This window comes from Anguilla anguilla, chromosome 10 (genome assembly GCF_013347855.1).
Source record: "Anguilla anguilla isolate fAngAng1 chromosome 10, fAngAng1.pri, whole genome shotgun sequence".
In the NCBI taxonomy this organism is placed as follows: domain Eukaryota; kingdom Metazoa; phylum Chordata; class Actinopteri; order Anguilliformes; family Anguillidae; genus Anguilla; species Anguilla anguilla.
Window position 1 is genome coordinate 28,210,869 of NC_049210.1, and position 24,005 is coordinate 28,234,873.

The following is a 24,005-nucleotide window of genomic DNA, read 5'->3' on the forward strand; positions in this document are numbered from 1 at the left end:
CCAGAGAGATACCAGTTTATTACAGGCAAATAATTAGAATTGTCCAATCATTTTTCCACTATTTAACACATCTTGCATGTTTCTCGCAAATATGAAAAAGATAAATGATCAAAGTCCACTGATCATTCACAAGGCGTGGTACCTAGCTCATAAAAAGATTCTGAAGCAACAAACAATAATTAAAGAGAGGTGACAGTTTGTGTTCTATATGGGTTTCAAGTTATAAAAAGTAGTTATACAACTGAGAAAAAAGCAGGGTATGATCACTGTTCACCCCTTTTGGACAGTGATCCCAATGGGTCCAAACTGCCTTCATACTCTCTCTAGAGCCTCCAACATGATGATGCTGTTTCCCCTTATTACCTAGAGACAAAGAAAAACATTAGTACATGAGGTTAATGGAGATATCAGCTTGCAGAATGTTGCAATCAGTGACTTGATTTTTAAATATCACAATATTTTAGGGTTCTACAGTATAACATTACCATTTATTGTACATGTTATCTATTGTGAAAAACAGAGTGCTTTACTGCATGGACTCAATTTTCTGTGGTAAGCAGCAGTTGCACAAATTCTGCTCATCCTCTCTCACTCAACTCGGTCTCCAAGTTAATCTCCCTGTTGACACTCTCAAACAAGAAGGAAACAGCAACAGAAAATAAAAGGCCAAAAAATATGTACAACAGCAAATACATTTCCCATCAGAGCCTAAATATACAGTGAACCTTACTCTGAATTTACACTGTTAGGAATAATCACTGGGAAAACCGTTGAAGACATGCAACATGTCTTATCACACCAGCTGTTATAGTCTCTGGGATGTTACAACTATTAACAAAAGGGCAAAACAAATTCCATCCCACATTTGGACTACTTTTTAGTGAATCCAGTAGATCCTGTAGCAGTCTAGGCCCCTTGGCACTGAGTGTGGAGTTTTCAAATTTGTACTGTGTATGTAATCAAAGTCAGTGTTCCCCCCAGGATTTTCTTCCATAAGCAGTGCATTGTTTTGCAAGGTGCATGTGCAGACACAGCTGATTCTTGGAACTTTACTACAGCTGATTCATCGATGTCCAAACAGAAAAAAAGACTCTCAGAATGCCCCCATGAATTAACTAAATAATTTTCCTGGAAAAAATATTCAGGAGAAACAATGCTTGTAGTATCTACTGCATATCTGGTGGTTTGAGGCTCATTTGATACCTTGGACCCTTGATGACTTAGCCCTTTAGCCAACAAATGCGTTCCATACTGTATCAGCATAATTTACAGCTGAATCTAGTCCCACCCCCCAATTCCCATAGAGATCCATTCAAATGCAAATACTTTTTGTATCGCTTGTAGGACAACCTGAAAATAAGATATCCAGACTCTGATGATGTTGATAGGTCACAGACATCAGGAAGTCGTGGCATGCAAATGATATGGAGCCAAATAAAAAACATGACTCTTATTTGATATTATGTTAATTTGTCTACTGTATAAGTGAATTTCCCTGTTTCTAGCTTTTCCCCAAACACTTCATTGCAGCAAAACGATCAAATGGTGGCACAGGAGGTCCCAGGAGTGCATTTGTTTAATTCTTGCTAATTTTCTGACCAATGATTTGTTGTTAAGACCATTAAAAGCTTATTATTTTGCCATTTTGGGCTTGGCCCATTTTTTTTCCTAGGAGTGTATGACAAGCTGACTTAAGTTAAAGTAAATGAGTGCAACCATTAACACTAGGTTCATGCCTGAATGTGAAGAATATGGCAAAAGATGAATGTTCTGCTGACAGTAGTGTCAGGGATAAATGTTTTGAAAGGTAATATAGGCCACAGCTTTACTCATTTGCTTCAACAAAGTAATTCTGACCCAATTGGCCCGTCTGCCGCTAAGCACAACTTTAAAAACAATGTAGCAGCATTGCAAGAAATTCAGCAGTTTTGCTGTTCCGATATTGGAAAAAACACTGCAGGTTGTGGGTGGGGTCAAGAAGAAATTAACTATGGGGGGGTTTAAGAGAAAATTGAGGTTCCGCACATGCTGGAACCCTATTTGGGATTGTTCGGATTTTGATTAAAAAAATTTATTTTATTGTTTATTTTTCTGCTCTATAAGCAAACATTGTACAGCAACAAAATTTGGCATGTGATTCCAAGGCCGACATGCAACTCAGGGAAGAAAACTTACCCATATTGACAAGATGATAATGTTAATGTTAAAGGAAGAAAATTAAATTGACATTTATTGGGCCATGACATTTTGAAACATTTGGTTTGTCAAAATTCTTTTTTTTGTCTGTTTCCCGAGCTCATACCAAACAAATCTGCTTCAAAGACCATTGAAGTCCATGATATTGGATTTTTTGCCATTTCATTTTTTTGAAAAACCTTTAAAAAATAAATGTGAGGCCGTATGACTTATATCAACATGCAACTCCAATAAGTTTGTTCACACAAGTTGATATTCCAAAAATGGCTGCAAGAAGTCAATTAAAAAAAACACTCAAGACAAGATGTCTCTCCTCAAGGACAACGCAAATGCTTTTCTAAGTCATAATGTCCACCATTTTGAACTTGTCGAAAAACCTTTAAAATGTATTAACAGGTATCTTTCACCAGCTTGTATACCGGAAGGTCTTCTAAAAAGCACTAATAAATAAAGTTGGCCATGTGCATTTTAAGCCAATTAAAATGTATATGGGCGTGGCTTATCACAAAGATGCTAATAACTCCCAAATGTTTTGATGCAAATTACCAAAATCACCATTGGGAATGTGACAAAAAAATTTGGTGGCTTTATAAAATAAGTATGACTTCAAATAATTACTTAACCCCTTAGCGCACATGCCAATCCTTGCCCATTTAGGGGGTACCCTATTTAAAGCTTTATAACTCCAGATGTGAACACCACAGAGACTTGAAAAAATGGCTTAAATGAAGCAAGACATTTGTACAATTTACAATACTAACGCAGATTGGTTTATATTCATAATTTTGGAAGAAATAAGGTGCCACAAATGTAATTGTCTAGACAAAAAATCAAAAATGAATTTGCACTTTTTTAGTTTGCAATGAAATACTGAGAGATTGCATACAGCAGGTTAAACTATCCATGTGCTGGATCAAAAACTTCTTGACCACAAGTTCATAAAATCTAAGGGCGGATATGTAGAACTACTATAGAATTATGAAGCAAAGACTAAGCAGTGTGCCCAGGGTCTCCAAATCTATCCAAAATGTCTAAATTATGCATTGCAGCAAATCACAACATATTCATATATTTCACTACAAATCAACTGTTTTAACTCAATAAACTCACTGTTGCATCATTTTCAAGAGGGAATTACAAGCTTTCTGTCAGTACAGTGGTCTAAAATATCAAGGGGTCCAGAAACATATCCAAAGTCTCTCCAAAAATGAATAAAATGTTTTTTGTTCACTATAAAGCATATAAATGAGCCCCTTATGAAGGTTTAAGATAAAACATTGCTATCAGATTTAAAAATAATGCAAACAAAGCCGCATGCGGCGATGGGAGGGGTCCAAGCATTGGCACTATCGTGCCCCTTATGGAGAGATTTTAAAATGGTTTTGTCCTCATGATCATATACCTTCACCCAACATATCTACTGAATATCATGATGATTGTATAAAATATTGATGACTTATGGCCAATTTTGTGCTAAAAGACGCTGTCGGATGACTTAGTTGCGTCGCCATGGATGTGTCCTGGCTGCTTGCTGTAAAGGTCTTTACTATGTCGTAACACTTAGATGGCATGTCATAATACTTAGATAGCCCGGCGTGTATGTAGAGCTGCAGCACTTTCATGACGCAACTAAAAAAGGAGTCAGACTAGTGTTGTCACGATACCAAAATTTTGACTTTGATACCGATACCGAAATGATACTTGAAACTTAAGATACTGATTCGATACTCGGTACCTAACAATACTGAAATTACCTTAATAGATCAGAAACGTAATGTCCACAAGGGATGACCTCATTTTCGAATTCACAGTTTATTGACAACCTTGTTTATTAACAACCTTTAAGTTGAAGCCTGTTCAAAATATTAATAAGCATAGGCTTATAGTGTTACAACACCAAACAAAAGAAAAATATATTTCAAAAATTAAACAATTGTAAACAAAATCATCTTTAAACAGGTCTTTCACTTTTAAATATATCTAAAAACAGCATATTTTAATAACAATACAGCATCTTCCTATAATAAAATATTTCCAAATTAGAACACCTATTGCTACTGAAGTGTACCGAGTCGAAGCTTGCGCTGTATCAACGAGCTGAATACACAAGCGCACGTCACCTGACTTGGCTACCTTAGTTGCTACTGCCATCTAGCGAAGATTCTGACAAAGTGAACCTTTCATCAGTAATGCGGCTTTTACATTTGACCTAAAAGTACCGAACATCGGAAAATTCTAATACCGAACCGTTTCTTTTTTTTTCTTCTCTTTTTTTAAGTAACGGTTCTGATCACGGAGAGGAACGGTTCCAATGGTGTTTACACCTGGAAACGGTTTGGCGCGGAACGATTACAAACCGTGCCCAGCACGATATTTTCGGCACGGTTAGACAACCGTGCTCAGTGCAGCAGAACCGTTCGGGTGGGCAGGCTTAATGACGTATTCACTGATTGGTTTCACATTACGTTAGTTTTGTGACTCCGCATATGGTCTCTTCATGTCCTCTTTCGTAAGCTAGGTCGGTGGAGAAGCTAATATAAATAAAAAAGCCAATCAAAAATCGTAAGATAAACCCGATAATAGCCATAAGATATACAGCAGTGAAAATGCTGCTCACTGAATAACAAAATAAACGGGACAAAGTTTTAAAAAATGATACCATGTCATTCTACAGTCAATATCTAGGACTAAATATTGAATAAATACATAACCTAACCATTGGTTTTACGCGTACAGATGTCCCTTTTGAGACCGAGTGGTCATATATTGTCTTGGACAACCCGTTTATGAAATATATTTCGTGCATTTGTGATGCCTGGGTACATTCAAAATAGCTGTGCATAATACCACATGTATAATTTACGGCGTTGTCGCCATTTTTAGTACAGTCTGGCTTGATTGACAATTTATAAGCTTTCTAACAATGTATGTCTAATTTTACTTTTTGAATAGCATTTTATAAACCTGCTTAACTGAAAGTTGTAAATCATCATCGCTGCCTTACACATTCACTCTGTGTTAGCAGTAAATGACACTGCACCAGGCAAAATGATTTTGATCAGTTTAGTCTAATTTTGTAAGACATTATTAGTATTGAGGACTTCTGAGCATAGCTAAGCCATATGTTTGCTGACAGACCTAGCTGACAGTTTTCAGGAGAGGAAACAACAAACTGATTCTCTGTCTATCTACTGAACACAGATAAGATTTATTTGTCGATAGGCAAGTGTTACTACTCAAAATATTTTGGTTATGTACGTAATTTTTTTTATTGAGTGGGTTAGTGTAATTTTATGATGAGGATATTTCACAATGTAAGGTAAGCTCTGTTGGTAGCGTGTTGTGTTCATGTACTGGATGTGATGTGTGCTTTGAACAATGCCAAAATGTGGTGGACCATTGAATATTGTTTTAATGTCGTCCCATCCCCATACAATACATTACATACGGTAGAGTACAGAAAAACATACGAGAGGTAATGATTACACATTTAGGTACTGTACCACATTGTGTGATAATTTTCTTGCATTATTTTAAAATACGATAATCAAGGTTTCATCTTGAACCTTCGCATATATATGCTTTATAATAGACAAAAAGCATTTTATTCATTTGAGAGATTTTGGATGTTTCTGGACCCCTAGATATTTTAGACCACTGTACTGATGGAAAGCTTGTAATTCCCAAAGGAAAATCATGCAAAAATGAATTTCTTGAGTCAAAACATTTGATTTGTTGTGAAATACATGATTGTTATGATTTACAGCAATGCATAATTTATACATTTTGGACAGATTTGGAGACACTGGGTACACTGCTTAGTTTTTGCTTAATAGATCTTTAGTAAACTCCTCAAAAAAAGTTTTGAAATTTGTGTTTGGTCAATCAGATCTGTTGTCACTGTATTATTAGCATTGTATCATATAATTGGAAAGCCTGTTAATTTCCCTTTACAATGATGTCCCATTTGTAACGATCATGCATTTGTCGGATGAGCAGCATAGCTATTTATGTGGGTGGGGTCCCAAGTGAAATGTGGCAAATTTCCCTGCCAATGTCAAACAGTGCATTCTCCTGTTGGTATTGACTATTGTTTTGAGTTGTTTGGGGATTGGATTATTGAACTCTCTATCAGTAACAAGGAACAAACAAGACATATTGGTAATTTTACGCTTTATTCATTGAACAAACAGTCAGGAGCCTCAGTAGCGGGTGGAAGAATCATACGCAGCCACAACAGCCTGGCACCTCCTCCTCATGCTGGTCACCAGCCTGATCACGCGTTGCTGTGGAATGGCATTCCATTCCTCAACCAGGATTCGTCGCAGGTCAGCCAACGTGGTTGCATTGGTCACTCTAGCACGTACAGCACGCCCGAGCTGATCCCACAAGTGTTCAACTGGGTTGAGGTCTGGGCTGTTGGCAGGCCATTCCATTCTCTCTACTCCCACATTCTGGAGGTAGTCGGTGATAACCCTGGCTCTGTGGGGGCGAGCATTGTCATCTTGGAGAATGGGGTTAGTGTTGTGGCTGCGTATGGTTCTTCCACCTGCTACTGAGGTATAATGTTTTAAATGGGGTACCCCCTAAATGGACAAGGATTGGCCAGATTTGCCACGTGCTCAGAGGGGTTAAACTATTTTTGAGGGCTGGAGGTTGATAGCTAATGTGAAGTAAAAATTACGATCCATTTTCTTACAATATAGTTTGCAATCCATTGCCTTCATTCCTAACTAAAACATCCAATAAGGAAATAAATTTACTTTGGGTTACGATGAAAAATGTAAGATACTCTTTTCTGGTGTTCAAATACTCATGAAACTCCCTTACCAAGTACCCCCTTTCCAAATGAAAAATAAGTAATCAATGTATCTCCAGTATGTTTTGATATATGGAGAGAAAGGATTGCTAGAGTAAATGAAATCTCAAATTTTACCCACGAACAAATTGGTGTAATAACGAGCCACAGGAGATCCCATGGCTGTACTTCGACATTGTAAAGAATACCTATCTTGAAAAATAAAATAGTTCTTGGTCAATATATCATTCGTCAATGACAACAAAAATTATTTCAGAGGATGCAATTCCTTTCTCAGAGAACCAATTCCAGAGACAATCAGACAGATTCATTAAGTCCTTATGTATTTTGGGAAGGAAATATAAAATAAGGCAAATTGGATGCTGCTGATTCATGAATTTATGAAATTATTTATATTCATTATCATTTATTGGCCAGATTGTAAGGCACATTTGAACAGTTTTAATTTTGGCTCCAAATGATATGGTAGGGTCTGAATGTAGAGGAACATAAACCGTATTTTCTCTTAATTGTCTCAATTTCCTTGCCTTATTCTGAACCACGATTGCCCCACCTTTATCAGCCTGACAAATTATATCATCCATGTTCAACAGCTTAAATAATGCTTGTCTTTTGGATTCCAGGGTTTAGGGTTGGGCCGATGAAAAAATTTTCAAACCAGTTTGATATTAAGCCAAATACCGGACCGGACCGGTAATACCGAATTTTACCACTAGGTGACTCAGCCGCTCCAGAGTGGAACTGTCGGCTGCAAAAATGACCCGGGTGAGGTAATGACATTCTAAAACCACTGTGCAGTACTTAAAATGCCGGAAATCAACCTCACAGCGATCTCATCTACGATCTGTAGGCAGTGTTGTGCTTCACTTCGGGGGCTTATTCCGCTCTTACAGCTCGTTTCCAGCCCAAACCAACAAAAAGAGCGAAATTAAAAAATTTGTGTCAGTGACATTTTCTTCTGACGTCTACGACGGCGATCGCGACCACAACATTTATTTTGCCTTTTTGCTTAGCCATTTCCATGGATAAAATTGCATTTATTATTATTTTCTGTTAAAACATTTCATTCATATCCAGGGAGATAGCTAACTAGCTACTTGCAAGTTAGATGACGTGTAGCCATTTACTAATACAATCGCATTTCAGGCTGGACAATAACCCATTAAACCAGAAAAATTGCTGAGTTGTCTTAGAATCTTTATCACCAAAGAATGTAGCAAGGCTGGCTGCATCGGCTTAGCAACGGACGCTACAGTCTATGGCTGCAACGAAACTAAGTACGGTACAATGGGTATAACAACTGTCTTAGAATGCAATTGCATCACCCGGATCATTTTAGCAGCCCGGATCAAAATAGGCATGACAGAACATAATGAGAGCCCATGAATGTGTAGCAGCACCTCTTTCGTCTTCGAATCCAAAATGTTGCCATATTGGCGCAGTTTTCGTTTTCTTTGACACAAAACTCTGCCATGCCTCGTCTCGTCACCCCAAAAAACACATGAACTTTCTAGTTAACAACACACCGTGCGCATCGTCTTCCCCCCAACCACATTTGATTGGTCTACTGAAATTTCATCTCCTTGTTGCCGGCCTCGGCGCTAAATTGCGCACGGCATGTCAATCTTTTTTTTTTTTGCACTCTGACACTAGTGGCTCCGCTGTTGATCATGTTGTCATATTTCTTATTACTAATGAAATACAAGTTGGATTTAGCGCCGTCGGCACAGGTTTCTGATGTAGGCTACTTTGAAATTTGCCAGAACGTCTCATAATAATGACAAATGCCGGTTCAGTCGGTTCGCATAAAATCGAACCGGTTTAAGCTCGTGGACCGGACCGGACCGGCAAAACCGGAAACCGACCCAACCCTAATTTGAATACAATCTCTCCTTATTTTTAGTACATAAATCCATCACCTCCTGCTCCACAAGGCAGCAAAAGGTGACCACCGATGCATTACACCTGTGGAATAAAGGTGCTTTAAGGTTCGAATTGTTTTTTTACCTAAAGGTAAAACTGCAGCTGTGGCTCACTCGTGGTCTCATGGGAGGTGGCGTTTCTAACTTAATCCCTCAGGTAACAAGACCAGGTTAAAACCTAGTATATGGCTGGACCTAACGCACGTGATCCGGTCGACCAATGGTGTAACTGCATCACTCAGTCACAGACATTCGCGTTTGTAGGGCTGGCCTTGCTGTTGCGGTCCAGCTAAAAAGCTTTAAGTTTGACAAGTCTATAAAACTTAAAACAGTTCCACCCTGGAAGTAACTGGATCTACTTTCTTACAGCAAACAAAAGAGAGACCACGTGACAACACACCATTCTGATCTGGACTAAATTGAATGTAAGAAATATTAATCACGTTGTTGGTGTCCCATGGTCTGCTAGTGCTGCACCTTTTCTTCCCCCTCCTTGTCTTTTGTCTCCTTTTGTTGATCGGTGCAAGAGAGGGTTCTTTGGTCACAAAAAAAAAAAAAAGGGTGGTCGATAATTCTGTGTCCATGCTCAAGCCCCCTGTGCAAGGCTCCAGAGTGCGACCATTTCGGTCGCACATGCGACCAAAAATCTGTCAAATGCGACTAAATATTTTCATTGGTCGCACCGGTGCGCCTGACATTTAGCAGGTCTGTCTCTGTGTGCATGTGTGTAGCGTTTTTTTTTTCCCCACCCGCATTCTGCGAAGACCCGCCCCTACTCCGCCTCTGATTGGCTCTGACTGTGATATTCTTTTTCGCGGAATGCGGGTGGGGAAAAATATGGAATGTGTGTATTAGTGATGCGGGGATCGCAGTTATACCCCCGGGCACAGAATTAACATTCTGATTAAAAGTGGATGGGTTGTGAAATAATACATCAAATGAGGAAAATATTAATTACATTCTCTAAAATGTGAACATATTTTAAGCTACATTTTTCGTCAGGCACAAATTAGCAGACTAGACTCTCATTGCGCCAATTGCGGCATCCATTTGTCTTAGAGAAAATTAAACATTTTAGAATTTCTAGAATTAAAAAAAAAAAAAAAAGGAAGAGCAGAAAAGTTCATGTGGGAGCGATTTAGTGAAATACTTAACCATGACGAGTCAAGTGCTGGGTATGTCATATGCAACAGCTGCGAAATAACAGTAAAGTGTGATCAGGTATTAGGGCCACATTGAGGGGAAAAAAAATCAGATTTCGAGAATAAGGTAGTAATATTACGAGAATAACGTTGTAATATTATGAGAATAAAGTCGTAATTTTAGGCTATGTGGGGAAATATCAGAAGAGCAGCCTGCCGCCTGCGTTAAAATGAGGAACGTGGAGCATCTTGTGAAGTTATGCTTTAGTATAGGTTTCACAAATAACAAGATACTTAATCTTTTAGCACATCAGCACCACGTTATCATAAGTAACAGGATTTTGGAAAGATTGTGCAAGAAACTTTCCAATTCCGAAAAAGGGACCACATGGACTTGGAGGAAATTGCAGGCTCAGGCTGCCATTACTGTCCTCTTGCCCGTTTTGTTGGTTGCTGGTTATATATTTTCCTAAAAACGATTTTATTCTCGTACCATTATGATTTTTTCTCGTAAAATTACAACTTTATTCTCATAATATTACAACTTTCTTGAAATATTATGACTTTATTCTGATTAAATTACGACCTTATTCTCAAAATCTCTGATTTTTTCCCCCCTCAATGTGGCCCCGATACTCCATCGTAGGGGTGTGGGTCTCCAAATTGGAGAAAATAATTCATTCAGGTGGGTGGCGGGTGGATGATGCGATTTGGATGACGTCAGAGCCAATCCGCACATCACTAGTGTGTGTGTGTGTGAAACCGCTTTTTTTTTTTGTTTGAGTTATTTGAGTTTGATTTATTTATTTGAGTTTGTCAAGCACTTTAAACATCAGCACTTTTTAAGTTTATTTTTTAAACAATTGAGGTTATTGCGATTTATTGTTTGTGCTGTGATTTAAATAAAGAAAAAACATTTATCTGCATCTTTATTCCTGTTTACAATCATTTACATAATTGTGTTAAGAAATTATCAATGTGTATGGGAACTGACAAAAAAGGTAACGCTTAAAATGTATTACTGCGGCACCAAAAGGCGCGGTGAAAACTTTTGGGTGCACCTAAATTAAAATGTTAGGCGCACCAGTGCAACCAATGTAAAAAGTTAATCTGGAGCCCTGCCTCTGTGGACGCACTGGAGGAGGTCAGTCTGACACATCCTGTGTTCGATTTGGTACTGCCCGTAAGCCATGGATACACCCGATCATCCCAGTTATCACGGGTATCACGTTGATATTTATTCATCTTCCTTTGTTCCAGTTCAAGTCTGTAGACACTGATCTTCTGATCACAGCCTTCCACAATGGATTTCAAATGATCATTAGACATCTCTGCCATTTCTTTGTGTAAATTGTCAATGCCCATATGCACTTTGGCTAACTTCGCATCCTCATTCTCTACAACAATTGGCATTAAATCCAACGAGCACGAGTTGCGCATCATTCCTGACAAAAGTCTACATTGTCCCTTCAGATAGTTGGTTCTTTATTTATACATTCACCCATTTGGATCCTTCCATTAAACCAGTATTGGGACAAGAATGTACCATGAAGCAGGGATCTTCAAGTGTGATAATGCTTATACACCACTTGAAAGTAGGGCTGGGCAGCAGAGGCGTCTATCTTCCTCTCTCAATAGAATACACTTTAGAATTTTACACCTTTACTTGCCTTTTTTGTTTTCTGCACACTTGTTTTGTTAACCAAAGTGACCAGTTTTTAGCAGACCAATAGAAGTTTCGTTCTGCTGTCAAATGAAAAAGAGAAGAAAAAGTAATACTGACCACCATGCCGATAGAATTCTGTTGCCCTCCAGAGGCCATCTCCAGACAGTCATCCATAACCAGGTTCATGAAAGGGTCAAAGCCACGCAAGATTCCCTGCACATGGCGACCACCATTCAGTTTCACTGGAGGGATCAAAATTTGGAGGGGGGGGGGGGGGGGGGGGGGGGGGGGGGGTGGAAAATAGGTTAAGACATGTAAAGACTAATTACACCGAACAGTTCATGCTGGCACACACAATCCCTCATAAAATGGTTGTTTGGAACAATGTGTGGCTGTCGGTCCCAAATAGGGCACTTTGATAGTCCTCAAGGGCAAAGGAATTCAATGTATTGCTGATATTGATAAATGCCTTTCACCGATTTAAAAGAAACATATCATAATAGCAAAAACGCTTTCATACACTTAATGCAACTATTAGAATGAAGTATATATATTTTTTGCTCTAAACCACAGGCCCATGACCAATGCTTTATGAAACTCTCTGTAAATACCTCAAATATTCTTCGTTGCACATAAAAAATGTCAAGGCCAATAAAAACATGCAGACTTAAACTCCAGGCGGAGAATTATCCCTTTGAGGTACCAACACTCACCAATATTACTGTGCATCCCTGAAAATTATTAGGCTATAGAACGTTAGTGACAGATGAGCTTTGAGAACCTTTATTCTATTTGTGTTTGCCTGTGACAGTGTTCTTGTGTATTTTATTTTTTTATTAGACAATTTCACTTCAAGCAAAGTTTGGGATTGCAATATATTTTCCTTTTTGAGAGCAAAATTAATAAAAATCAGAGCTTAAACAGTTAAATTTCAACATACCATTTCAATAAATAATCCAACGCCAGGGATTAGATTATAGATTAGAATGACATTTCACCGTCAGACACAAATCCCCTCGACTGGTGGAAAGTCAATAACAAGTCAGGGTTCCCTCGAATGGCAGCAAAATGCTATTTGTCCATTCCTAGAACATAAGCCGCGTTTCCACCAAAATTACTCGGAACTTTCAGTCCCAGGAACTACTTTACCAGGAACTAAAAGGTTCCTTCAGCCAATGGTTGTCTGCGTTTCCACCGGGGTCTGAAGTCCCGCGAAGATTAGGCAAATTAGCCCACTGACGTATGAAAAAGCGGCGTTGTCGTCGGTCCATCTGTCATATGATTTCTTCTGTAACCCCATACTACCACCGAAGTAGCCTACATTATTTTCTAATAACCGGGACAGCACGGAGGGGTTTATTCCACTTATATACAACGGGTTACCAACAATGACTATATATGGTTACTTTTGTATTTATTGATTTTTATCGATTTAATCACATGGAATTGAAATATTCTTCTGCAGCCGTTTGGGCATATTTTACCGTTGTCAAGCAAAACTGTTGTTGGTAGTTGAACTTGGACCGTTATGCAACAAATAGGATATAACAGACCAATAGTCAGATTGTAACTGTTTTATATATCCTCTCAAACACATTCATTATGTTTTTTATGCGAACATTCGCTTTCATGTCTTGACATCCGAAGCGACAGAATGCATTCACATTTCCAATATAACTGGCAACAACAGCAGAAAACATGCACACGTTGTAAACAATTTGCTGTTTGATTTTCTCATCGTCAATTCTATATAGGCTAACCGCAAAATGACAAGAATAGAACGAAAACTCGGACTTGCGTGATAATTTAAATTAGTAGTGGTACAGCCACCGTTTGTTTTCCTTCGAAGTTACTGCTAGCCGAGCAGCGAAGTGTGCCCTCCAGATGCGAACCATGCACCATAAATGAGTCTTCCTGGTCTTTTCGTGGAATTGAAAAATGGCAGTAAAATTGAGTAAAATTACGGCAGTCTGAAAAAGCTAAAGGGAAGATTACTAGAATTAACCTGTTATTTTACCCGGATAAAAAGTGCGGAAGGTGATTTCCAGTTTGCTTGTACTGTATCACCAATGTTAATTATGCAGAACTACCGCATACCTCACATAACTGTATCAAACGTTTTGAGTCAATTACAACGGGCTAACAAAGAAAATCCGGACAGAAAATATTCAGCAACCGAATTAATCCGTTTGAATGTTTTGGTAGCCTACGTAATATGCTGTCCCAGCACGAATGCTTAGCATTTTATAAAACGAATACTAAAGCAAGAAAAGAACAGAAGAGCACACGTTATAATTCCAAGACGTTGGCAGGCTATAACCAAAACTAGGCTACTGCGCCGCATAACATACAAGTTTGATTTGAAGTTATTATGAAAATAAATTGGTTTGCCGCTGCATATTTTCAAACATGGCGGAAAATAAATACAACACAAATGCTACGAGTACTCGACCAATCAGAAATGTTCAGCGCTGCAAGCTCCACCCAAAAGGTTCCTGTACTTTCGGAAAGTACTACCCCCCGAGCAGGAACCTTTTGGGGGGTAAAACGAAGCCCCCAGAACTAAATTTAGACCCTAGTTCCTGCGGTGGAAACGCACTGAGTTCCTCAAAAGGTTCCTAGTTCCGGGGTATAGTTCCTGCGGTGGAAACGCGGCTATAGGTGCCATCTAAGAGTGTCTTCTCAGCTGCTGGTCTCACCATTAGCAGGTTCCTCATACCAGAATTATCCCAGAACACATAAGCCGCGTTTCCAGGTCAGGTTTTAGGTCAAAATGGCCTCACAGCACAGTTATTACAGATAGCTAGATAGCCAACAGTTGAAATATATTTTAAAAAGTGGCTAAAAACCATAAACTTATAGTCAAGCTATAACTAGACTAGCTACTCTCTATACAGTCACTCATGGACATCAAGCTATGACATTACCACTATTGGTTTGCTTGCTCTTACAAAGCTCCACTTCATTTATAGAGTCAGACTGATGCACATTCATTTAGAACAGTGATTGAACTTTTGCAGGAGCTACTCCATAGTCAAATGTATATGGAGAAATAATACACAAGTTCCAGCCAATCAGAACAGAGTGTTCATCCAAGCCATTGTATGTTGGTTTTGTGGGTGTGCAACATGTGTCATATCTGACACTGACTGTGTACTGACACAAACTAAGCATTAAGACTTTATAATGATGGGAAAATGTTATCGTTGATATAACATTACATAAGGATGAGAACAGACCATTCAGCCCAACAATGCTTGCCATTTTCCAGACTAAATTAGTGCTCTGATTACCTACAGACTAGATAGTATCTAACACTATCAAACCTAGTCTTAAAAATCCATCGAGTTACTGCCTCTACTACATGACCTGCAGGCTATTCCACACATTGACTACACTGCGTGAAATTTTTTTCCTCATGTCTGTATGGAATTTACTTTTTGCTCATTTCCATTTATGTTCCCTTGTTTTACAAACAGAACTCAACCTGAAGAATCTCTTGTAGTTCCTTTTGTTGATACCCTTTATGAATTTAAAAACCTCAATCAAATCATCCCTGAGTCTCCTTTTACTAAGCTTGAAGCATCTTGATTCTTTCCACATAGCTTTTATCTTACATACCTGGAATGAATTTGGTTGCTCTTCTCTGAACTTTTTCCAGAGCCTCAGGGTTTCCGCCAGTGTATTGCAAGCCCGGCAGCCCACCGGGCCTAAGTTGACCCCCCGCCGGGCCTAAGCATCGGGGAATCTTTTTTTTTTTTTAATGTATTTTTAAGATGTTTTTAAACTACAGTTACAGTGGGGCGGCTCGGCTGGAAAGCTCACCAGTGACATCTGTCGGTTAAAAAGTGAACGCACTATAGGAAAACAGCAGGTCTGAGATCAGTGTTCTTTACCTTCATTGTGCGTAGTGACGTTCAACACTTGACGCTTCCAACTAGCACAAGCTAAAGTTACCTAGCAAGCGTCCATTTCTTATTAGGCTAACTAACCTAGTTACAAACTGTGTTATCACTTCAACTCGTTGGTAAGTACATTCTTTTTATATTAACTTAAGCAGTGTGTAGGTAACATTAAACTAGTAGCATGAATGTAACGTTCGATACATTGTAACATTACATGACTTATTAATCGCCATAGAAATAACAACTTCACTTGTTTATTAATAACGTTAGCTTGTTGACACTGATGTGCATGACAACGTGGTCATTTAGCTAACTTAGTTAGCTAGCCAAACAGTCAGTAACACAGATAGGCTGCTTCCTTTGTGACATTTAGAGATAATGTCAAGGAGGAAAAGTAAAAGCCAAAAAACCTTAGACAGTTTTTTCAGACAGCCAAATACTGGAGGTGATGGTGATGAGGAAGAGACTGCTAATAGGGCTGTCACTTTTTCCCCAAAATGACATTTGAACGAATTCCAATTAAGATGGAATTAGTTCTAATTAATTTGAATCTTTATGTAATCTGATAGCCTACTCTAGCGGAACGGACGCAGATAATGTACCCTAATTTAACCTCTTAGCGCAAAGCCCCTAGTGGTCGACACGCCAGCGTGCCGAGATTACTAAACTCAGATATTCAGTGCTACTGCAACCAAAGTATGAGTTAAAAACAGAAACACGTTGTTTTAGTTTCATTAGTAGACGATACACGACAACTATGCTGAATACCATGTTTCTCGGCGCCACCACTGTCGCTCTGGTCCTTCATTTAACACTCACCGCCCTCCCTGCAGTCTCATCTGCGATTAATAAGTCATGTAATGTTACAATGTATCGAACATCAGATTCATTGCAGTTAGTTTAACGTTACCTAAACACTGCTTAAAGGAGTAACATGGTGGTTGAATGTGACACTTGCCAGTTGTCTTTAGGCAACAACAAAACAAATGTGCATAATTTTTTTTATTATTCAGTCATTTAAATGTATTTTAAAACATATTTTTCTAAGCCTAAATTTCCCACTATAAAAGTTCACCCAAACTGTCTGGGCATGGTAATGAGAACTGTCAGTTAGCTATGATTGACAGACCGTGCCCCGTTACCATAGCTACTTCCATGATACGCGCTCATCTTGGGAGACTGAATTTTCACAAGCTAGCTAACTTAGTATATCAAGTATCGACAGCTAGGACGTTGACTGATATCCAATAATAATTTTTGCTAGCTAGCCAAGTTAAGATAAAACCACAACTGTAATGTCTTTATGAAAGCAAACTACATAGCTAGCTAACGTTAGCTAGCTATAAATTAATATAACCGTATTAATATAATATAATCCGACTGACTGTAGGGATGGCAAAACGTAGTTTTAGAATGTCGCCAGCAGTGTATGCGCGTGAGCTCGACAATACATTTCTCACAGAAAAGGTAGTTTGTCGCCTTTATTTAGTTCATTACAGTGGTGATAGAAGTGACAATAATTAAGTGGTGCTGTGCGGTTGGCCTTTACTGATCGCCGTACAAGGTTAATGTAAAGTAGCTAGCACAATCGGACAGCACTAACCCATAAAAATGTACTTGGAATGATACTTGCTCAATCGAACGGTAAATCTGAAAAACATTTGATTATAGTCAGCGGCACCAAAATTTTCTTCACACCCTCAATATAAGGGCACAAGTCCCAGTAGATGATGGAATTAAACCTTTTAAAGTTACATATTTTCTGAAATGTTATCGATTCCTGTTGGCAGTGAGTGAAACTAGGCGATCTGAGCATATAGTTTCTATGTAGGCCTAAATTACGTCAGAAGGATTCAGCCTTGTTGTTTGCTACCTAAACTTCACTTGTAGCAGGACGGTGTGTCCAGTCAGATTTCTTTACGGGGCGTGGAAAGGGGAGTGGTTACTGTACTTGTGAAGCACTAAGTTGATAACATTCTCAACCGGCTGAAAATAGGACGATAAATTTAAAACGCATATTTCTCCAAAAATACAGAACGGACATATTTAATATGCGTTCACGTTTTTTAAACCAACAGATGTTGCTTGGGCGTGCTTTCCAACCGAGCCGCCCCACTGTAACTGTAAGTTTAAAAAATATTAAAATACATAATTTTTTTTTTTAATTCCCCGATGCTTAGGCCCAGCGGGGGGTCAACTTAGGCCTCGGCGGGCCGCCGGGCTTGCAATACACTGGCGGAAACCCTGAGCTTTATTATAGATGATCAGGACAACTATGCCAAATACGGAGTTTCGCAGCGCACCATTGTCTCGCTGGTGGTGCATTCAGCAAGCACCCACTCCCTGCAGTCTCATCTGTAATACATCCCCCATGCATGACACAATGGACAATAATGTGTCTGGACATGCATGAAAACATTCTTTTACACTAAAAAATCGTATTCCGTCGAAGACAAAAAGATAAAGCTAACAATAGCCAAAGGTATGCCAGTACAGCTGTGAAAATGTTGCTCACTGAACACTGAAATAAACAAGAGTAATTTTTCAAAATTATAGTGTCATTCCACTGCCAATATCTGCGACTAAATATGGAATAAATATTACAACCTTACCGTTGGTTTTACGTGTAGAGATGTCCCTTTCGAGACTGAGTGGTCATATATTGTCTTGGACAATCCGTTGTGAAATATACAAGCATTTGTGATGCCTGGGTACCTTCTAAATAGCTGTGTGTAATAGCCCTTTTAGTACAGTCTGGCTTGACTGACAATTCATTTATTCAGTAGGTGAGAGTATAAAGCCGCGTTTCCACCGCAGGAAACTATACCCGGAACTAGGAACCTTTGAGGAACTCAGTGCGTTTCCACCGCAGGAACTAGGGTCCTAAATTTAGTTCTGGGGCTTTGTTTTACCCCCCAAAACGTTCCTGCTCTGGGGTAGTACTTTCCGAAAGTACAGGAACTTTTGGGTGGAGCTTGCAGCGCTGAACATTTCTGATTGGTCGAGTACTCGTAGCGTTTGTGTTGTATTTATTTTCCGCCATTACCCGCCATGTTTGAAAATATGCAGCGGCAAACCAATTTATTTTCATAATAACTTCAAATCAAACTTGTATGTTATGCGGCGCAGTAGCCAACTTTTGGTTATAGCCTATCAACGTCTTGGAATTATAACGTGTGCTCTTCTGTTCTTTCTTGCTTTAGTATTCGTTTATAAAATGCTAAGCATTCGTGCTGGGACAGCATATTACGTAGGCTACCAAAACATTCAAACGGATTAATTCGGTTGCTGAATATTTTCTTCCGGATTTTCTTTGTTAGCCCGTTGTAATTGACTCAAAACGTTTGATACGTAATTTTACTCAATTTTTACTGCCATTTTTCAATTCCACGAAAAGACCAGGAAGACTATGGACTCATTTATGGTGCATGGTTCGCATCTGGAGGGCACACTTCGCTGCTCGGCTAGCAGTAACTTCGAAGGAAAGCAAACGGTGGCTGTACCACTACTAATTTACATTTTCACGCAAGTCCGAGTTTTCGTCGTTTTTATTCTTGTCATTTTGCGATTAGCCTATATGGAATTGACGACGAGAAAGTAATAAAACAGCCAATTGTTTACAACGTGTGCATGTTTTCTGCTGTTAATGAATGTGTTGAGAGGATATATGAAAATCAATAAATACAAAAGTAACCATATATAGTCATTGTTGGTAACCCGTTGTATATAAGTGGAATAAACCCCTCAGGGCTGTCCCGGTTATTAGAAAATAATGTAGGCTACTTCGGTGGTAGTATGGGGTTACAGAAGAACTCATATGACAGATGGACCGACGACAACGTCAGTGGGCTAATGTGCCTAATCTTCGCGGTACTTTAGACCCCGGTGGAAACGCAGACAACCATTGGCTGAAGGAACCTTTAGTTCCTGGTAAGGTAGTTCCTGGGACTGAAAGTTCCGGGTAATTTCGGTGGAAACGCGGCTTAAGCTTTCTAACAATGTATAACATGTCTAATTTTGCTTTTGGAATAGCGTTTCACTCTGTGGTAGCAGTAAAAGACGCTGCACCTGACAAAACGTTGTCAAAGATTTTTCGTAATTTCTTGGAAAATACTATTATTATTGAGGACTGGGTATGGCTAAGCGATATGTTTGTTGATAGACCTAGCTGACATTGTTTTCTGGAGTAAGACAGAACCAGATATCTGCTGCTGATGGTGGGCCTGACGAAACCACTGTGCGCACTGAAGAAACCGCACCAGCTGTCAGTCTCACCCCGGTCCTAGCTTCACCTCCCATCCTGAACTCCAGATTCCTATCCAAATTTTCATATTTTTCAATTGGCATCTATTGGATCACATGGAAAGTTAAAGATTATTAAAAATGGGGTAGGAGTAGACCAGGACCCCTTCTGCCAGGAACAAGTGTCAGAAGTTTCTGAACTTTTACATTTTGAGAGAAATTCTTTTCAGACCTTCTAAATTTCAGGAGATATTCCCAATCCAAATTGTAGCTTTTTTCCCCACTCAGCCTGCATTGGATTACATATTTGGGGTGGGATTATTTGAAAACGCTTCAGGAATATTTAACCTAAATCTGGTCAGTACTGTTTCAGGACCCCTTCTCTCATAATTAAATGTCAAATTTGAGACCTTTAAATTTGAGGAGAAAATTGCTCTTAATATGTCCATTTTTCAATAGGATTTTATTTGTTCATAGACAGTTTGGAGTTTTATTTGCATATGGTACAGTGATATTACATCCACCACCATTTCAGATGTACATTATTTCCTCTCATACACACGCAATGTTGAAGACGATTAAATTTTGAGGAGAAAATAAAATGCGTGATCTGATCTTTCCATATTAGTCTTAAAAGACATGTGAAGTTAACAAAATAAAAATAATTCAAAAATAATAATTTCACATCACCACCTTTGTTAAATTCTCTTGAGCCATATCTCACTTTTAGAAGCAAATTATAGCCTTTGCAAACAAGGAAGACCGCGAAACCATCCAATCATATAACGCAACCGATTTAAGGTAAAGGGGTGGAACCCCCCCCAAAATATGATTGGCCCCCCTGGTGCCCCCCCAACGCAATTGGGCAGAGTACTGTCAATCTGATAACGCCCAACGCCATTGGATCAGAGTGCCGTCAATCGCTGCCCGATTCATGCAATACATCAGACCGGCAATACGTCATCCAGAGTAGGCTCTCATCACCACGCCCCTTTTGGGGGAAAACAATACCGCGTCCCACATATACGGCAACAGCGTAGAAAGAGGAAGTTGAAACATGTTCTAAAAACTTCTACTTTAAACAAACCGGTTTAAATTAATAATGCTATGCCGAAGAGTTGCTGTGTAGTTGGTTGCACTAACAATAAATCCAAAAACGCTGATAACTTTAATGAATCGTGATTTCAGGGTTCCACAGTAAAAACAAAGGAAATAGACAGACTTCATCCGTTTCCCCCCACCGAAGACAGACCCTTTCTGTTTCAAGTAAACTCAGCAGTTTTCACAGTGCCAGAAAGCGAGCATCGCATGTAGTCCCAACAACCAAAAAGAGTACGAAACTCTGCAAGAAATCCAATGAGGATGGAGGAACCTCCGTTTGTGAGCCACAGCATATATTACAAGGGAAGGACAGTGCAGTGAGCCTGGTGTGCGCTCCTATCCGCTTTGCACAATCTAAAGCCGCGTTTCCACCAAAATTACCCGGAACTTTTAGTCCCAGGAACTACTTTTCAAGGAACTAAAAGGTTCCTTCAGCCCTTGGTTGTCTGCGTTTCCACCGCGGTCTAAAGTCCGCAAAGATTAGGGCAAATTAGCCCACTGACATACCGAAAAAAGCGACGTTGTCGTCGGTCCATCTGTCCTATGATTTCTTCTGTAACCCCATACTACCACCGAAGTAGCCTACATTATTTTCTAATAACCGGGACAGTCCGGTGGGGTTTTATTCCACTTATATACAACGGGCTACCAACAATGACTGTATATGGTTACTTTTGTATGTATTGATTTTTATCGATTTAATCACCTGGAATTGAAATATTCTTCTGCAGCCGTTTGGGCATATTTTACCGTTGTCAAGCAAAACTGTCGTTGGTAGTTGAACTTGGATCGTTGTTATGCAACAAATAGGATACAACAGGCCAATAGTCAGATTGTAACTGTTTTATATATCCTCTCAAACACATTCATTATGTTTTTATGCGAACATTCACTTTCATGTCTTGACATCCGAGGCGACAGAATGCATTCACATTTCCAATATAACTGGCAACAACAGCAGAAAACATGCACACAACAATTTGCCGTTTGATTACTTTCTCATCGTCAATTCCATATAGGCTAATCGCAAAATGACAAGAATAGAACGAAAACTCGGACTTGCGTGAAAATTTAAATTAGTAGTGGTACAGCCACAGTTTGCTTTCCTTCGAAGTTACTGGTAGCCGAGCAGCGAAGTGTGCCCTCCAGATGCGAACCATGCACCATGAATTAGTCCATAGTCTTCTGGTCTTTTTGTGGAATTGAAGAATGGCAGAGTAAAATTACCGGCAGTCTGAAAAAGCTAAAGGGACGATTACTAGAATTAACCTGCTATTTTACCCTGACAAAGTGCGGAAGGTGATTTCCAATTTGCTTTACTGTAGGCTATCACCAATGTGAATTACGCAGAACTACCGCATACCTCACATAACTGTATCAAACGTTTTGAGGTCAATTACAACGGGCTAACAAAGAAAATCCGGAAGAAAATATTCAGCAACCGATTAATCCGTTTGAATGTTTTGGTAGGCCTACGTAATATGCTGTCCCAGCACGAATGCTTAGCATTTTATAAACGAATACTAAAGCAAGAAAAGAACAGAAGAGCACACGTTATAATTCCAAGACGTTGGCAGGCTATAACCAAAACTAGGCTACTGCGCCGCATAACATACAAGTTTGATTTGAAGTTATTATGAAATTAATTGGTTTGCCGCTTCATATTTTCAAACATGGCGGGTAATGGCGGAAAATAAATACAACACAAATGCTGCGAGTACTCGACCAATCAGAAATGTTCAGCGCTGCAAGCTCACCCAAAAGGTTCCTGTACTTTCGGAAAGTACTACCCCCCCCCCGAGCAGGAATCTTTTGGGGGGTAAAATAAAGCCCCAGGAACTACATTAGACCCTAGTTCCTGCGGTGGAAACGCAGTGAGTTCCTCAAAAGGTTCCTAGTTCCGGGGTATAGTTCCTGCGGTGGAAACGCGGCTCAGAGTTTGATTTGAAGTTATTATGAAAATAAATTGGTTTGCGGCTGATTTTTAAACATGGCGGTTGAAATAAAACACTGAAAGTAGTCGACCAATCAGAAATTTTCAGCGCTTGCGCCCCACCCCAAAGGTTCCGGTACTTTTGGAAAGTACTACCCCCCGAGCAGGAACTTTTTTGGGTAAATAAAGCCCCCGGAACTAATTTAGACCCTAGTTCCTGCGGTGGAAACGCGGCTTAATTTGTGGGCTTTGTAATCTGAGTAGTACAGCGACTTCATGATTTTGAAAGTCGTGTCCATTGTGAGCATTATAAGTTGTCCTAAAGACCAGGAAAGGCATTACAAGTAATCAACATTTGAGGAGAAATGAGAGAAAATGTACTCATTTTGCCGCGTGGGTTATATTACAGAAGCTAACGTTGTTGGACACATTGAACGGGTGTGTGGTAGCTATCGATATGTTATTCAGGTACTTACGCGAAAGCTTCTTATCCATGAATCTAAAAAGAAAACGTATGAATTCAGAACATTGAAAACATCAAAATATGCCAGCTAGCCCACCACAACACAATACCCTGAACTCATTAGTGATTTAAGTAGCTAATAGTGTCTTATAATATGCCAGCGATCAGTAATTATTTAGTTGGTTGCTACCTAGACTATAGCTAAACATGGCCAAAATCAATATGAATCTCACGAACGTTATCAAGGCTACGGAACAAGCACGTTGTCCTAGTTAACACTAGGTTAAGTTGAAAAATATAGAATGGACTATCTTGCTGCAATGAAAAACAAATACTCACTTCTTTAGCTCTGGAGGGTGTGCTTTACTCATTTTACTTTGCTTTTTTTTTTTTGGAGGTAACACTTGCTACAGGTTTGATATCACACTGACCATGCGACTGGCACAACTGAATAACCCGGAACAACTACCTCCTAATTCGCCGCCTTCTTTTTTTAAATGGCGAATTACCATAGACATATGTCTATGCGAATTACTACCACATGTCTATGGTTACGACCGTTCCACATTTCATCCCCCCTATTCCCTTCCGGGTTACGTTGCGCCGTAAAATTGGG

At 39.3% G+C, this 24,005-nt stretch overlaps 1 protein-coding gene across 1 annotated transcript; it reads right to left on the minus strand.

Moving 5' to 3' along the window:
* snrpg (small nuclear ribonucleoprotein polypeptide G) lies at nt 1-23,880 on the minus strand. Its single transcript, XM_035379701.1, has 4 exons — nt 23,729-23,880; nt 23,403-23,425; nt 11,863-11,987; nt 1-363 (listed from the first exon to the last, which is right to left on the minus strand). The coding sequence occupies exons 1-4, from the start codon at nt 23,758-23,760 to the stop codon at nt 313-315; spliced, it is 231 nt and encodes a 76-aa protein (XP_035235592.1). The 5' UTR covers nt 23,761-23,880; the 3' UTR covers nt 1-312.
* Nucleotides 23,881-24,005: the final 125 nt, after the last annotated feature.